Below are 19,169 nucleotides of genomic sequence, written 5' to 3' on the forward strand. Positions count from 1 at the left end.
ACATATAACATTGTATATAGTAATACACTGTAAAAAAAATCTGTAAAAATACAGGGAAAACTATCGTATAATTGTGAAGGAACTTTCCGTATTTTCATTTTACAGTAATTTTACCCCTATTTTCAGTTACGCACTGCATTGTGGGAGCAAGAATCTCGGCGCGAACAGCGTGAGAAGCAAACGCCATTTCTTGTACACACACACACCCCTCACTGTAGTCAGACGTCGGAGAAGGATACACCTCGAGCTTCTGTGGTGAATAAGTAAGTGTTTTGGTTATTTTCCACATTTTATAGACCCACAACATGTTTTTATAGCGTCGTTTTGTTTTTAGCACGTTAGCTACTGTGTTACCTGTCTCTATATTACACTTGTCAATTTGCATATTTGCATTCACCATTTACCTGTACTTCTATTTTTAAATTATAATTATTATCTGTTTCTTGCCCTGACTCGGTAATTCTGTTGCACTGGAAGCTCTGTCACAAAAACAAATTCCTCATACAGTATGCGGGAACATACCTGGCAATAAAGCTCTTTCTGATTCTGATATGAACAACAATGAATTATATACCTTAGATTTTGAAAATAATCAGAGGTACTTACTTTTGGCATGGTTGTGAAGTGCTCCCTCTCCCATATTGGAAGCTTGATTGCAGTTTACAAACTTTACATTTAGCTTTTCTGCCATCTACTTTGAAGTTTCATGTTTTGATATTTTTGAAGTGATCATTTTATCAATTATCATGGCATATTGGGTTTAGTTAACAGCTATAGCTCACAATAACAATAGACATAAAAAAATAAAGCGAGAACAAATAGTACCTATCATGAGTACTGATGCATTCACAACCAGGAGGCGGTGTAATAGTCTCCATTGGAGATTTTTGCCTGCACAATCCAGCCGCACAGTGCAAAAAGTGTTTTACATTACACACTTTTTTGTATTGGTTGAATAAGTGTATCACCTGGGTTTTTACATAAAGTGCACTTGTTCTTTTGGGAATTTTAAAGGGCTGATATGATGAAAATAATCTTTAAAATAATCACAGTCATATTTGGGTGATATAAAGACATTAAGTCTCTTTTTTTTAATTTCCTGATGTTAAAATAGAATCCAAATCCCTCTTATGTTGAGGCCCACCATAACTTGACGTAGGAGTGCGGTTTCCCCACCCACCAAATTGATTGACTGCTATGTATTAACATGTCTCCATAGGAACATGTATAATCATATCAAAAAAACAGGACGTGCGCAAAGAAACTAGGATCAAAAGATTTGTTCAGCTCTGTGTGATCATCAATCATCATCAATCATGATCAAGAATGAGTTTTACAAGTTTGAAACGTTTTTTAAAACAGTGCATGTTTGTAATTAATTACAGTAATTTTTACCGTCTTTACTTTATCACCACAGCCGAAGACGCTTCAATCCTGGTTTGTGGATGTTAAATCAGGTTTATTTTGTACATTAACATAACGTATATCCATACAGCAGTGGATATTAACGTGTATCCTGTCACATTTGCTGTGCAAAACAGTGCAAAGTTAAATGCGTGCTGTGTGTGTGTGTGTGTGTATGTTTGTCCGATGTGTGTGTATGTGCGTAAACTTTGTAACGACATTGTGTGTGACTCATCACCGCAGAAAGGCTTGAATTAACTCCACAACAACTAATCATTGGGAAAGTTCTTACTGTAGTATTTCTCACAAACGTTACGTGAGATCTGCTTCATTCATGTCTGTCACTGTTTATCTGACACAGCCGGAGACTGAGGCACACTCTGACTGGCACATGGTAACGGTGGGCAGGGAGGACTAGCATTAAAGGCACAGTCCACAAAAACAGCTACATTGTTTACGGACCAGAAAATTCCAATATTCTGAAAGATATAATAAATAATCTGATGGGTGTTTTGAGCTGAAACTTTACAGACACATTCTGGAGACTTATCTTAAATCTTGAAAAAGGGGTAAAATAGGAGCCATTTAAGTGTGAATGCACTACTTAAACTATTTATACTACACAAATGGTGCAGAATAGTTCATCAGTATGCAATTTGGGATGCAGCTATAAGCTGTTGTTGCCTCTCTGAGTAACCAAGCAATAACATTTTCTGTTTCAAACACAATTTGATTGTAAAAATGTAAATGTCAAAATCAAGATACTTTGGATGGACAATTCCCCCACTTATCACATTATTATATTTTTTTCATTAAGTTTGATGTATTTTAAATGCTAATTTTAGTTCATTATAAAAAAAGTACAGTCTAAATTATCTGCTAGACTGCTGATCCATGGAAATGTTGATGTGCATTGTTAGTCTATATTTTTATTATGCCCACACGGAATTTGTGCACACAGAAATCCACAGATTTCTGCAGATTTTCAGCCCATTATTGAGTCTATTTATTTACTTGTGTAAATGTATATTTCTTCAGTTTTTAAATTAATTTCACTAATATTATTGACTAATATTAAAAAGTTCATTTGATTTATTTACAATAAAGTTTGTAAAGTAATATTTTCTGTAAGATATTGTAAAGATATATTAAATGAGAGATTTGCTTTATAATAAGTGGATAAGTGGATCTAATTGGATTTGCATTGTAAACATTAAATAACAGTTAAAATGTCTTATTTTTTATATCATGAATTAAGTTTTATTTATGATACTCCCAAAATCATTCCACATAAATCCACAAACTGTTTTGTTTACAAAATTCTGCACAAAAATAGCAAAGAAAAGTCCACAGATTCTGTCTGGCCCTAATTATTAGTCAAGATCATGAAATGCAGGTGCACCAAAATGACGACCTTCTCTTTCAGAAACATTGTGAGCTGGCTGAAAATTGCAGTATATCGCTTAGAAAGCATTTCTTTGGCCACCCAGTAAAACTAAGAGTAAGTGCTGTGCCTATAATGACTGAATAACATTGAAACCACTTTAATAATGAATAAATTAAAGTCAAACCGCTAAAGACCCGAGAGATTAAAGGCTATGACCAACTGCTTGTCAACAATACCAACAGGATATAAGCAAATGCCATGGCCTATAATGGCAGACAGACACGGTTTCATTTAATGTCAGAAAACAAGCCATTCTGACCACATAATAAATAACTGGGAGCAATGAAAAACCTACAGTTTTAATAATATTGAAAGGTGAAATGTGTAATTTTCGCACCACTAACCACATACACTAAATGAAATTGCTAGGAGCATATTTTCAGAAAATAATGTCAGGGGTTTTTGCCAGGGGGAACCATTCTGCCAGTATGCTGGAGTTTGCCGTGAGCCGAAGTCAAGCCCACCCCGGGTGCTGAAATATTACTGGGTGGTTGCTAGGCGATTGGCTATTAGTCCCAGTCAAAACAGCTGAATTTTACTTTTCTGTGTTACTCTGACCTGAGAAGGATTGTGCATGTTTTAACATTATCTAACATTATTTGAATTAACCACAAAACTCTTTCTGGAACTATTTGAAGTCTACACGAAATATTGATAATTAATTTTGGACTTTCATTGCTACTATTTTCTAATTCCACAGCCCATCATCAATTATTCCTCACTTATCCAATAATAATAATAATAATAATAATAATAATAATAATAATAATAATAATAATAATAATAATAATAATAATAATAATGTGTATATTACTGAGAGATTACTAAGAGATTAATACTATCAGATAATAGATAATAATAATAATATTAATAATTATAATAAAATCATATTTTAGTATGTTTGATATCATACTTGATATTATGTTATGGTATTCATTATATTATTGTTTAGATTATTAAATAGATAAATAAATATAAATAGATAAATAATAAATGAATTTATTAATAATCCAAATGTTCAAATGATAATACAAAACAAATAAGCAAACAAATAATACAAGCACACCAACAGAAGATAGACCGATGTTTAGATAGATGTACAGACAGACAGACAGACAGACAGACAGACAGACAGACAGACAGACAGACAGACAGACAGACAGACAGACAGACAGACAGACAGACAGACAGACAGACAGACAGACAGATAGATAGATAGATAGATAGATAGATAGATAGATAGATAGATAGATAGATAGATAGATAGATAGATAGATAGATCCTCTGTTAAGGTGCGAATGGAAAGAACAGGAGACTCAGTCAGGGATTAAAGTGAAAAGGTTGGACCGTAAATTTTCCACACAGGCCGACAGGTTTCGGCTGTTGCGAATTCTCTCAGTGGGGCATCTGGCTGTTCCCACAGACATCCAGCTATGTTTAAAGCATTGCAAACCCAGCAGGGGGCGATTGTTCCTTGGAATAACCAGAGATACAGAACAAAAAACAGAGAGACAAGAGTTTCAAAAGTTGTGAGGAGTGCTTGACGAAAGATCAGCTCCCAGTGCGTTTTATGGAAAGATGCTCATTCTTGTCCAGCTTCTGGTGAGATTCTGGCATGAAAAATCCAGTCTTGCATGCCTTTAGTGAAAGGTTGTATAATCAAGACTTTCTGCCATTACTGTACTTCTCAAAAACTGTCCTCATTATATCTTCCTTTAGTTTTACTGCCTGCATAGAAACATGAGTAAGTTGACAGGTCTGGCTGTAAAAAACAGAGGCCACAGGCAGATAATGTATCTATTAGCATCCGGAGACAGTGATGGACGAACCTGAAGTGAAATACTTGCTTCAACAATTAAGGCTGTTGATTTTTGTATGTATAATATGGGATTCTCTCAGAAAATGAGTTGATAAAATGGTAATACTTTAGGTCACAGTTTATGCTATTAACCACTGGCTTTTTACCTGCTTATTATTAAGATATTACCTGTTCATTATTACTTATAGGTTATGATCTTATTCTGCATCCCTTATCCTAAAGAAAACCTAAACCCAACCACTACCTTAAGAACTATTAATAAACAGGTAATTAGTAGTTTATTAAGCTAGAAGTGTTAGTTAATGGTTTGTTAATACCGTGAACAGTGACCTAAACTAAAGTGTCACAGATAAATTTAGTTAGTGTTACAATTTTTTTATATTTACTTATTCTGTTGAGATTGCACGCACATTATTTATATTTGCATAAATATAATAGATAAATACATTTTTTTTAATAAAATTAAATTAAATTAAATAAAATTAAAATTAAATAAATAAATAAATAATTTAATAAAATTATATATAATAAAAAATAAATAAATGAATATAAAATGAAATTATATATAATATATAAATAATATATAATATATAAATATTGAATAAATAAATAAATAAAAATGTAATTTATTAACTATTAACTATAATAATAAATTAATAAATTAATAAAAATACATTTAAATATAATAAATAAATTAATTAATTAAAATTAAATTAAATATAATAAATAAATAAATTAATAAAAATAAATTAATTTAAACATAATACATGAAAAATAAATAAATAAAAATAAATATAATAAACAAATCAATAAAAAATTTTATTAAATAAAATATAATATAATAAATAAAATATAAAAATATAAAATTAACAAATAAAAATTTTACTAAATATAATAAATAAATTTTAAATAAATAAATAAATAAAATTAAATTAAATATAGTAAATAAATAAATATAAAATAAATAAATAAAAATAAATGTAAATATAATAAGTAATTAAATAGAAAATAAATATAATAAAAAAAAAAATTAAAAATAATAATAAATAAATACATAAATATATAAATAAATATTTTTGGTATGTTATAAAGATTTAGTTTAAGACATCTATTTGAATATCTAAATATAAAACGTTTCCTTGGAAAATTACTGAAATAACATCAGTAATTGTTTTTGTTTACAATAACCATGTATGCTTTTATAATAAAATATCATAAAAATACACATTCACATTTGAATAGTCATCTAAATTTATATACCTAAACTGAATGTTCAGCAAAAGCTAATGAAAGATGAGGGTTAACAGGTTACACAGGATCTCGAATCAAATTGAACTGTAATTGAAGTCTTATGTCTATGTGTGTGTGTGTGTGTGTGTGTGTGTGTGTCTCATCTCCAGAGGCCTGACCTGTGCACTCTGAGAAAGACTGCGGTCTCCATAATTCAGGCTGGAGTTGGCAGTGGTCGGCAGGGTGGGTCTACCTGCGGACTGTCTTCGGCTCGGGTTGCAGTGCTGTCAGCATCTGGCTGTTCCTCACAGTGGGGCACACATGTCGAAGGGGCTGGGAGACAGGTGACACTGTCCCGGGCTTGAATTTCAGTGCACTTCGCCCCAGCTGCCCAGTATTCAACACCACTAAACACCTTTCATCTTGGCTAATAGGTCCCACGGGAAACTCTGTAAGGTGCCTGGGCCGCATGCTAAAAACTGAGCATTTTCAAACACTGAAGTAAAATTACATCAAGGTAGTTTTACAGTAAAGTAACAAGCATACCACACAGATCACTGCATGTGGCGTTAATTTGTGTAACCTTTAGTGACTTGAATCTGTCTGCGGGTTGCGTCTGAGTGCTAAACGGTTTTGGCTGCTTTTGATTTGTGCAGTTTTTATGTGTTCAGACTTACAGGTAAAGGGTTGAAGTGCTGGTCCACCAGGTGGTTGTATCCGTAGTCAAAGAACAAATATCGAAAAACAACGTCAATTCCGTGAGCTAAATTTTGTTAGTGTTAATATTCTTTTTTATATTTCCTTATTCTCTTAAGATTGCACACACATTCTTTATATTGGGGATAAAAAATTAAATAAATGAACACATAATAAATAAATATATAAAATATAATAAATAAATAAAAATAAAAATAAAAATAAATATATAATATATAATATATAATAAAAATAAATAAATATAAAATAAATAAATAAAAATAAATGTAAATATAATAAATAAATACAAATAAAAAATATATTAAATAAATAAATAAATAAATAAATAAATAAATAAATAAATAAATAAATAAATAAAAAATTTTTTTTATAAAAATTAATTAAAAAAAGTAAAAAATAAATAAATAACAAAATAAACAAAATAAATAAGTAAACAAATAAATTAAGTAAAAATAAAAAATTATTTAAATAAAATACATGAATTTAAAAAAACTGTCTGCAGGTTGCGTATGATTACTAAACGGTTTTGGCTGCTTTTGATTTGTGCTGTCTTTATGTGTTCAGACTTACAGGTAAAGGGTTGAAGTGCTGGTCCACCAGGTGGTTGTATCCGTAGTCAAAGAACGAATGTCGGAGAACAACATCGATCCCGTGAGCTGCAGCGATGCCAAGAGTGTTAAGCCACCTAAAAAAAGGATAATATTTATCCATTAGTAAATATTTGTTAATGTATTTAATAACATGAACAAACAATTAGTAATGCATTTATTGTGGTATTTATTTAACTTTGTTAACCTTAGTTAATATTATTTAAGTTAAATAACGTTAGTTCATGGGAACTCAAAGTACAATTATGTTCACAAGCATTTCCTGGATTTTAATCATGCATTAGTTAAAGCTAAACTATGATTAATAAATGCTTTACCGGATTTTTTATACTTCAAAACAATAGGACAGATGAAAACAGATGATGAAAACAACAGAACAAAGATAAATAATTTATGGTTTTCCATGAAGTCTAACAGTACAGTACATTTAAGTACAGAAACTCAGTAATCAAATTAAATGTAAAATAACGCAGTATAATGTTCATTGTATAAATAATTAAACACAATAATCTTTGCTAAAGTTGCTTAAACTTTATACTTTTATAAAGTTAAACTTTTATCGTTTCTTGTCCAAATGGTTTAAATTCAATTAAAATCACTTGCAATATCAATGCTGAAACTATATATTGTGCAGCCTTAATTCTTATACTGCAACTATGTTTAGTGTACTGTAGATCTTAAAAGCAGATATTCCTTTTACAGGATGGATAGATGGATGGATGGATGGATGGATGGATGGATGGATAGATAGATAGATGGATAAATGGATGGATAGATAGATAGATAGATAGATAGATAGATAGATAGATAGATAGATAGATAGATAGATAGATAGATAGATAGATAGATAGATAGATAGATAGATAGATAGATAGATAGATAGATAGATAGATAGATAGATAGATAGATAGATAGATAGATAGACACATTTACAAAAATATTTTTTGTTGTTAGTTTACTCATCCTTAGTACATTCTAGTTGTACATACAGTTGAAGTCAGAATTGTTAGCCCCCCTGAAATATTAGCACCCCCTTGTTTATTTTTTTCCCCAATTTCTGTGTAATGGAGAAAAGATTTTTTTCAACACATTTCTAAACATAATAGTTTTAATAACTAATTTCTAATAACTCATTTCTTTTATCTTTGCCATGATGACAGTAAATAATATTTGACTAGATATTTTTCAAGACACTTCTATACAGCTTAAAGTGACATTTGAAGGCATAACTAGGTTAATTAGGTTAACTAGGCAGGTTAGGGTAATTAGGTAAGTTATTGTATTATGATGGTTTGTTCTGTAGATTACTGAAAAAAATAATTGGCTTAAAGGGGCTAATAATTTTGATCTTAAAATGTTTTTTAAAAAATTTTAAACAAACAAGGTTTATTATCAGACATACTGTGAACATTTCCGTGCTCTGTTAAACATCATTTGGGGAATTTTTGAGCTGAAAATGTGGTGCTTGATAATTCAGAAAATGCCAGTCAACGGCTACTGATACTTCGGGAGTCAGGAAAGGCAAAACAAAACGTAAGTTATTAGGACTCCTGATGATACATAAGGCATTAAAAAGAAAGAAAGTGAGCATTATTTACTATATTAGCTTTAAATAATACACTGTTCACAATTTCCTGTTTAATCTACAGCAACTTGATGGCAGCAGTTCGCCAGTAACTTACTGTAAATCAATTACAGTGAAAATACAGTATTTATATTTACAGCACCATTTATCTTGCTTTATATGGATTTACAGTACTGCATATATTTACTTTAAAATATAAAGCAATTTTCACAATGCAGCTTTAAAATAGAGTAACAAACTGCATAACCGTCCTACAGTAAGATACAGTTCATACAGTATTACAGTAGTTAAATTCTGTGTAAATTACTAAAACCGTTAACAGTGTAGCTCACCCCAAAAAAATGAAAATTCTTTCATCATTTTATTCTCCTTTACTTGTTCCAACCCTGTTTGAGTTTCTTTCATCTGTTGAACACAAGGGAAGATATACTGAAGTTTGTTGAAAATCAGCCACCATTGAGTTCCATAGTATTTTTGGTTCCTACTATGATGGTCAATTGCTGCTGGTTTCCAACATTCTTCACAATATCTTCAGGAGAAAGAAACTCATTTAGAAACACTTAAGTTTGGTTAAATGGTGAGTAAATGTTCTATTTTTTTGGGTGAACTACATGTAAGCCTTAAATATATATCCTCTGCAAACTCAATGCGTTCATGACAGTCTGGAGTCTTGTTTAATAATGACATATTGACATACAGTACACGCATCAGTTATAGGTTACAGTATTCAATATAAACACAAGCATCATTTTGATGAACAACACAACAGTAATCCCTACTCATTTTAATAAATATTACGTGACAGCATGTTCACTGAAAGAATGATTGCCAAAGTTGTGAAGTGATGGTAATGATGTTGTAAAAAAAAATTGAGTTTCTTGCACAAATTGTTCTTTTCGCTTCACAAGACTTTATCATACGAAGGCAATTTAGTTGTGTATGTATATGTTTTTCATAGACCACATTAAGATACTTACAGAAAGCCAGCAGCAAATGTGTCGGATAAATTATTGGTGCCTCCTGCCCAAGCCGGACCAACTCCACCCAGCCACACACGCTTCTCTGGAGCATGAGTCTGAACAATCTGAAAGATGAAAAAACAGACATATTTTTAGAACAGACTAACTGAGTGACGATATGGGTTCATTTTTGCTAATTCTGTTGAATGCTTAATTCTGATAATATCCATATTCATATATTTTTGCCACATCAATCCATCATTTCATACAGCCCTCAACAAAGCAATGAAACTTACTAAGACAATGACCAAACAATTAAAAATATATATATATATATATATAATTTAAATTTAACAATTAAAAATATATAACATTTTTAAGCTTTTTTAAATTAACTTAACATGTTATTATATTATTATTACTATTATTATTATTATTATTATTATTATTATTATTATTATTATTATTATTAATAATAATAATAATAATAAAACGGAAACTAAAGTTGTAATATTGATCATAAAGATAATAATTATAGTAATAATAATAATAATTATTATTATTTAATTTATGTTAATACAAATAACTTATTAACAAACAATAAAAATAACAATAACAATAATAATTGTTCTTAATATTATTAGTGTTATTATTATTATTAATTTTTATTATTTTATTATGAATAAATTAATGTTAATACACAACTTATTAATAAATAATAATAATAATAATAATAATAATAATAATAATAATAATAATTATTATTATTATTATTATTATTATTATTATTATTATTATTATTATTATTATTATTAATTTACTGTTAACACCAATAAATTATTCATAAATATATTTGATGTTTTTATTCAATATTATAATTATTGTGAAAAGATATTAACACTTATTAAATTATTAACACTATCATTATATGCATTACATGTACTTATATTTAATAATAAATCCTGGTTATCATATTTTAAAAGCCGAGTACCTAAATACAGTTTCTTCTCATGCAGCTGTCTGATAAAAAACAAAAAAAATCTGGTTCCTAACTCCTGTTTTTGGGCTTAATATGAGTCAAACTGTCCATGAACAGTCCGTGGGCATGATTTGAAATGATATTACTAATGTATTACAGATCAGTGGATGATATCCTAACTCCACAGCACAAACATGCAGCTGCAGGGTCAGAGTCTGGTTATAATAGAACACATGTTGGGTATTAGGCATATTTTATAATAAGCCAAAGCAAGGCTCTCGTCATCCTCTCTACTTCTGAATCAAAACCAGTAAACTTGCTGAAAACCTGCTGTAGCGGATGACTGAGAAGCATTGCTAAAGCATAAATTACATTCCAGAATAAATCTGTACACTATTGCAAACAGCGAAAAGGTACATCTGCCATCAAACCAGACACAAACACCTGCAGATCCATTAGATGTGAAGTGAATCCCATCTTTTATGTTTGTAACAAGACACAATACACAGATTTTTTATATATATGTTCATGTAAAAGTCCCTGACAGAGACAGTAAGTGGTCAAATGTTTGCTGTAACTTTTGTAAAGCAAACCCTATCTCACGGCAGTTTTAGTGGCTAATTCCTGTGGCTAATTCCTATTCCTGTGAAGAAATGATGCCAAGGTATCCATAATCCTGAACTGGGCCATATCCTAAGCAGAGGCCGTGGTGGTCAAAGAGGAGCAGAGAGAATGAGACTGATTCCTGAAAGATCCCAGTGACAGACGAGTCTTTGCATTGATCCTGTGGGCCAGCCTAATCACCCGCCGGTGACCTACTCACAGCTGCAGCTTCTCCATAGTGGACGTCCAGCGTTCTCCAGCCTTCGGCGCCTAGACTGCAGCTCTGCACAGGAAGTTTGGCCAGTGGAGAAATGGTAGTGCCCAACTGAGCCTGGTTTCTCTCGAGGATTTTTCCCTTTACTTTCATCAATTGGTGAAGTTTTGTTCCTCGCCACTGGCTTGCTTGGTTTGGGACTTGTGGAGCTGCACATCGATGGATTTACTCTTTAGTGTTTGGATGTTCAGCAGTGAAATTTAAACTAAACTGAACTGAACTAAACTGAACTTAAACTCTGAAAACTGGACTGACACTGTTTCAATTTACTAGAACTTCTATTTTAAGCTGCTTTGACACAATCTACATTGTAAAAGCGCTATAGAAATAAAGATGAATAGAATTGAAAGGTTTTAGAGCCTCAATATAAAAATCATACATTTTTGTATGACTGAATTCACATGAATACATAATAATTAGCCACTAAACTGACAAACGTAAAATAGTTAGGTTTCCTCATAAGATCAGGCTGGTTAAACCCAATATACACCACCTGACAAGTCGCCTATCCCAGTTTTAGGAACAACAAATAATAACTTGACTTCTAGTTGATCATCTGGTATCAGAAGTGGCTTATATGAAAGGCAAATGAAGAATTTGCCCTTTCCTGTGGTTTGTAATGCAATGGGCATCACAATTGTCTTGATATCTTAAGACATGTTGGTGTTGCCATCCACTCTGCAGATCTCTTGCACGCCCCCATACTGAATGTAACCCCAAACCATGATTTTTCCTTCACCAAACTTGACTGATTTCTTTGAGAATCTTTGGTCCATGCGGGTTCCAATAGGTCTTCTGCAGTATTTGTGATGATTGGGATGCAGTTCAGCAGATGACTCATCTGAAAAATCTACCTTCTGCCACTTTTCCAAATGATCAACTAGAAGTCAAGTTATTATTTGTTGCTCTTACAACTGGGATCGATGACAAGACTTTTGTGAGGTAGTGTAGTTGTTACCATGTCAAAATATTGGTGTATTAACACTACAAAGTAATGAAATAAAAAAAAAAGTTTACCATATATATTTTTTTTAATTCTGGCAACCACAGCCTGTGTTTTTAGTGTAAATTTGACAAAATATTCTTTTTTACAGTGTAGAACATGTTTTGCAATATATTAATTGTTGAGTTGACTTGAGAAAGCCAACATACTGTTATACTACTCTGTCCTCAAAAACAAACATATCTCCTCCTAGGCCATTCATGCTACAAGGCCCAAATTTGGTCAAGACATGCCTTCTGCATTTACGATTGTTGCTATATCTCCCTCATGCCAATCAGGCTTATCGTTTTTGAATGAAAAAAATTAAATTTTACATTTTAATAATGCAGGCACATAAAAAATTTATACAAACCCCAAATTTAGCCAAAAGCTGTGTTCCGCATTAGATTTTATTGCTATATATTTTCAGGTTTATCAGATTTTTTTTCCAAAAAATAAAAAAAGTTTTCCAATAAATAATTTTTAAGCATTATTTTTCTCAAAATATGGCAAGCCATTTTTAATTTAAACTCCATATTTTTTTACTGATATGGCAAGCAATTTTAGCATGTATCACCTTCACACTTATTAAGCATTGTGTTTTCAATAAATGATGGCAATATACATCAGAATATCGTAGGGACCTGGGTATTGGCTCGTTTGACTCATGCTAGCAAATGGGACGTCCTGTGTACTATGCATGGTAACAATGATAAGCCAAGTGCTAATAATGATTAACTACATGCTATTAATGATTTTTCTAACTACTTAGCCACCGCTGTGCTTCCTGCCAACTGCCAATCCCAGTCCTAGCACAGTCACGTTGGCTTTCTCATGCCAACATCAAAGTTCGTCAACAAACTTTAGGTTCTAGTTTATGTTGCTATGGATGACTGTTGCACAGTGATTCACGGATCAAAAATGACCACTAACCAATCAACATGAAAAACCAGAGCAGTTACTTTTGCTGAAATAAATCATTTGTACAACGTTTCACATCATATCAATTGTTTTTGTTGCTTTGGGTGGTTGCTAAGAGCAATTGACGGATCAAAAGTGACCACTTGCCAATCAATATCAAGAACTAAAGCAGTTACTTTAGCTGAAACACATCATTTGTTAAACTTTCACAGTATATCAATTGCTTTTGTTGCTAAGAGTGGGTGCTTAGAGTATTACACAGTGATTCACAGTTCTAAAGTGGCCATTGACCAATCAACATCAAAAACCAGAACCATTCATTTTTATAATACTTAGTTTCTGTTCAAGGACCTTTAGATCTGAAGTCCAGAAGTGGAATAAGCACTTGTTCAGGATTGTAATGGGCTCTAATCACTGTCCCAGTGGAGTTGGGAGTGAGCAAAACTTTGGCGTCTTTTGTTTGATATTAGTGCGGAAGGCCAGTTTTCCTCCTATTTCACTTTCAGGGGAACTCGCTCGACCAGATGTGTGAGTTTGAGATACATAAAACAGGAGAGCTGTGTATTTATAGATTGGTGCTCCTGAGGGAAGCCTTAAATGTTGTGAAACCTGGTACTGCTTATTAGACCAAAAGGGGACTGTTCCCAGAGCAGCTGAGACATCATGAACTTGTAAATTGTAAACCCAATCAAATGCTTTCCTCATTTACTGTGCCCTAACCCACGCTCCCTTAACAGTAGGCCACCTATCAGACCGGTGACAGCTTGTTTGGATGGTGAAGCTGAGAACAAATCTGGGGCCCTTGAGATAAACACTGTTAATGAGCCCTGAAGGGACTTACAGACTCTCACAACAACAACCACCACAACACACACACACACACACACACACACACATATATAAATATATAAAACTTACCTTCAAAACCTTTGTAATCTGCTCAGAAAGTGTGTCCAGAAGTCTCGTCTTCATAAAGTCTTCCACTTTGGTCACCCGTCTGTCAATGTAGTAACTGCACAAACAAAAGAGCATCTTGTAAGAGCTTTAACATATAAAATAAAATATATATATTCAATTAAAAATATATATATGCAATCTGATATAAACTGATATTTAAAAATTACAGTTTACATTAATTAATGCCGTATTAACATTAAAAAGTTCTGTAAGTATTCGAAAGAACCCTCATGTTAAAAAACCCTGCATGTATTATCATTATAGCATTTAATATAATAAAAAAAAAATACTTTAAATAAATGTCAAATAAACAGTTGGTATTTTATCAGTGGAGTAAAGTAACAAATTACAAATACGAGAAAGGGTACCAAAAGGCGAAGCTAGACGCACGGCTGAACGCTATTGGTTTACAGAGATACGTCATTCGCTTACGCAACAAGCCAGAATGAAAACAAAAAACCCACCATGTTTGAAATACACAGCGAGAGATTATAGCGTAATTATAAATACATATAATAACAAGCCATGGTCAATCCGGGCTCAAACAAACCTTGTCGTCGTCTTGATGAACAGCCACAAAGGCATAGAGCAGAATCTACCCTGTGCCACATAGTTTTGACGAGGCAGTTTGAAGCGCGAGCGGTTTCGCTTTCTTCCTTGCGCTTGTCGCGTGTCTATATCTGAAATAACAAACTTCTTGAGCTAATGATAATAACCTGCGCTTGATTATTGACGTGCTTTTGAAACCCGATCCTGTCAGTCACTGACAGACGCGAGAGTGAAGCGCGAAAAAACAAAGGAGAAGCCGGAAAAAAGGAGCACATTATTTTTCAGCAAACATGAACAAAATGCAATGTATAACTATTATCTTCACCTTTTGGACTAATATGAACTGGGAATGATGGAAATACTGTCTAACAGAGGCTACATGTGCTGCTGAAGATTACAGACACAGATGAGAGGTTTTCACTGACTGTAGGCTATATTTTGTGTTGTTTTTGAACCCAAATACGGGCGAAATGTCTGCTGTGTGTAGTTCTTCTGTAGTTGGTAACATATCGGAGACTGTAAGGGGCTGTATGTGTTTATATATGTTCATTTATTTATTTATTTAATATAATTACAGACGTTACAGTAGGGTGTTTCGCACTGTCATAGATCTGCAGTTATAATCAACTTATGTTCATAGAAAAGTTATGTGTGAAGTATTTATGTGTAAAACATCTGTTTTATGAGAAGTGCTTCTCATATGATATGTGAGCGACCTGTACAGCTTTACTGTAAACATTTCCTCGAGCGAAAATGACGTCGACTGAAACTTTCTGTCATACACCACGCCCACCAAAAGGGTACGCTTGGTAGTGGAAACTCAAGCCTGATAAAGGTGACCCGTACCAACCTGAACCGTACCGTACCATAAATGTGTCCAAAAAAATCTTTACATGCATTGACCCAGAGAATGTTTAGATGCATGTCACTGATGGGAAGATGACGGATGTTTACTGTATGAAGACCAAAATGGCCTTAAACACCCATCAGGGACAAGACGTCAACATAAAATCAAATTGAAGTTATACCCCAATTTCATGGGGACGTTGCATTTTTTTTGTTTGGAAATGAAAATCGGGTTGATGTAAGAACTCAACATCAGGCCGACATCAATGTCCAACATCTAAAACTAAAATCAACCAAATATCAATGTCTAATCATGTTACAGCTTGACACTGTGTGAACGCTACCACTTTGACGTTTGTCAGACGTTGCATTTTGGTTGTCATACCTGACGATTAAATGTCAGTATTTGACGTCAGTATGTTGGTTTAAGATGTTGGCGCGATGTTGGATTTTGGTCACTTTCTAACACAACCTAAAAATCAACCAAATATCAACATCATTTGACGTCATTATTGAACATTAAAATAACATTGGGTATTCAATTTATTTTGATGGTCCATTTGAGTATTAGTAGACTGTCTGCTTAATATCTGTTGATACTGCTCCTTCAACAGGCATTTAACTGACTATAAGAAACTTTGCAAGTACATGTCAACTTACACTAACCCTAACCCTAGCTTCAACCCTAACCCCAACCTAAAAGTCTACTTATAATGTAATGAGCCATCTATAATTTAAATGAACCATCAAAATAAAGTGTGACTTAACATTCTCCTCAGACGCTGGCTAGATATTGAATTTTGGTCACCTGACATCACAACCTAAATTAAACCTAATATTAATATCTTATGATGTAGTGTGCCTGCTAGGAAATGACTAAATGCACTACAGAATGTTACGTTTACACACATTCACAAATTACATGTAAACGCATCAGCTTTTCCCAGCGTAATACTCACTACTCACTATACTTAAGTACTTTTGAATGGTCTACTTTTTATTCATACTTTGAGTAATATTTACAACAGATACTTTTTTTACTCGCACTACTTTTTAAGGCAAGTAATGGTACCTTTACTTAAATATGATTTTTCAGTTCTCTTTCCACCAATGCATATTAATATGATTTATGAAAAAAAATTATTACAATATAAAATGATACATTTTCTTAAAATAGTCACACTGACCCCGATCTCTGATCTCAGGCCCTTTCTTTCAGTTTATTTCATGCTTTAAATTAAATTAAATTAAATTAAATTAAATTAAATTAAATTAAATTAAATTAAATTAAATTAAATTAAATTAAATTAAATTAAATTAAATTAAATTAAATTAAATTAAATTAAATTAAATTAAATTAAATTAAATTAAATTTTGGACTAATGTAACTAAATCAGATAATTAAAACATATCATACATTAATATTTATTATAACATAACATCACTAATAATATTCAAAACCTGTGTTTTCTATTGTGTTTAATTATAAAGCTATTTAAATATATAAACTATATAAACTATATATTTATATATACATATATATTCAACAGTTCTGTCTGGTTATTGAATCTGATCGGATGATAGCTGTGCAATATTCTGCAATAACAGCACTCTTGACTGATTCACATGGGGCTTCAGCGTCAACACTTGACGGAGGGTGTGTCTGAAGTTGTATCTGATGAGATCGTCATAGCAGCATCAGCCATTGAAATAAGTCTGCAATCGGCTATTGTCTGAGCTGGAGTATTTGCATGAAGCAATCTGATTGACTGACGCTTACAATGGCACTTGAAAAGTTAAGAATTTCCCAACTTCTGCAGCGTGCAACGCCGGAATAAGAATAAGTTCTTAGAGGAGAAAAACTCAGCGTTTTCCTTTTGTATTGAACTACTGATCAAATTTTGATCTAGCTGATCAAATCATTCAAAAACAGGTAAGTGACATTCTAAATCAATCTCTCTCTCTTTTGTATGATGTAGTGCTATATTTATACCATAGTAATCTGCTAGTGTTTGCTTTGGCTTTTTCCGGGTTAATTATTGTGCTATCCCGTTTGCAACAGAGAAATATTGGGAAATGACTCTAGGCTATATATCAGTGGTGTCCAAATTCAGTCCTGTGTCGGTGCCGGTGTCCTGCATATTTTAGTTCCAACCAGTGGTGTAGTCCTTGCTATACGCACGTATACTCAGTATGCCTACTTTTTTCCACGAGCTGTTTGGGTATTACGACTTCTGAGGATCGTACTCTCGGTATACTCACTTGTTTTGGTGATTAGACTTCCCTAATTTTTGTGTATTGAGTATTTGAGTTTTTTGAAGATCACAACAAATCAGCTGAATGAAGTCTCACTGAAACGTTCAAGTAAAATTATAAAACAGCATGGGCGTCGCTTTAGCCCTCCTGTATCTCCATTCAGCCCCCCTAACACCTTTGCGATAACCTGTACACTACTAAATGATCGCCTCAGTCCCCTTTAAATTTGATATAAAAACGGTGGCAGAATCCCGCTCCTGAACTCGTTTTTTAGTTAGTCAGCAAACCACAGCTGTGCAGTGTGTATGTGTGTGTGTGTATATATATATATATATATATATATATATATATATATATATATATATATATATATATATATATATATATATATATATATATATATATATAAATCAAATGAATCAAAGATACATCGACCTTCGTCGTTTCTTTGCCTACTTTGGAAGTTGGAAGTTGGAGCTAAACTGTGCAGGACACCGGCCCTCCAGGACCGGGTTTGGACACCCCTGCTGTATATAGACAATAACATAATATATATATGAACTATAACATAAATTACCGTTCATAGCAATATGAAAAAGCATTGTGTTATACTATATATGTGTGTGTGTGTGTGAAAAAATGTTTTGCATTTTAATAGTTCATCTGCACATCCATACAATGTATGAAATCAATTTAATAACATTCATCTGTATAATACAACAACATCTTGTGCTTATATGCACATACTTACTCCTTTTATTATTACAAAATCTGATAATTATGTCTAAGAATAGCTAAAAGTAATTTAAATGTAGAAATGATACATTATTTTCCCTCAGGAAACAAAGGCATGTGACTGGAATAACATCTAATAAAAGCAAACAGCAAAAAAACGGCATAGCTATCAATCTAGATGTTACCGGTACGATACGAAATAACACAATCCACATTTTCCCACTTCAGTGAGCAAAGTTCAACATATGAATTAAAGGCATTAAAGGCCGGTCTGCAGATTTACACGTGAAATAACTAC

At 32.4% G+C, this 19,169-nt stretch overlaps 1 protein-coding gene across 1 annotated transcript in view; it reads right to left on the reverse strand.

Moving 5' to 3' along the window:
- The window catches only part of hpse2 (heparanase 2), a 157,854-nt gene that overhangs the window by 32,876 nt on the left and 105,809 nt on the right, over window positions 1-19,169 (reverse strand). Inside the window, exons 7-9 of the mRNA XM_056470240.1 lie at window positions 14,447-14,540; window positions 9,788-9,894; window positions 7,188-7,302 (exon numbers count right to left, since the gene is read on the reverse strand). Coding sequence (XP_056326215.1) covers window positions 7,188-7,302; window positions 9,788-9,894; window positions 14,447-14,540 — 316 coding nt within the window. The remainder of the gene's footprint in view (window positions 1-7,187; window positions 7,303-9,787; window positions 9,895-14,446; window positions 14,541-19,169) is intronic.

This window comes from Danio aesculapii, chromosome 13 (genome assembly GCF_903798145.1).
Source record: "Danio aesculapii chromosome 13, fDanAes4.1, whole genome shotgun sequence".
NCBI lineage: Eukaryota > Metazoa > Chordata > Actinopteri > Cypriniformes > Danionidae > Danio > Danio aesculapii.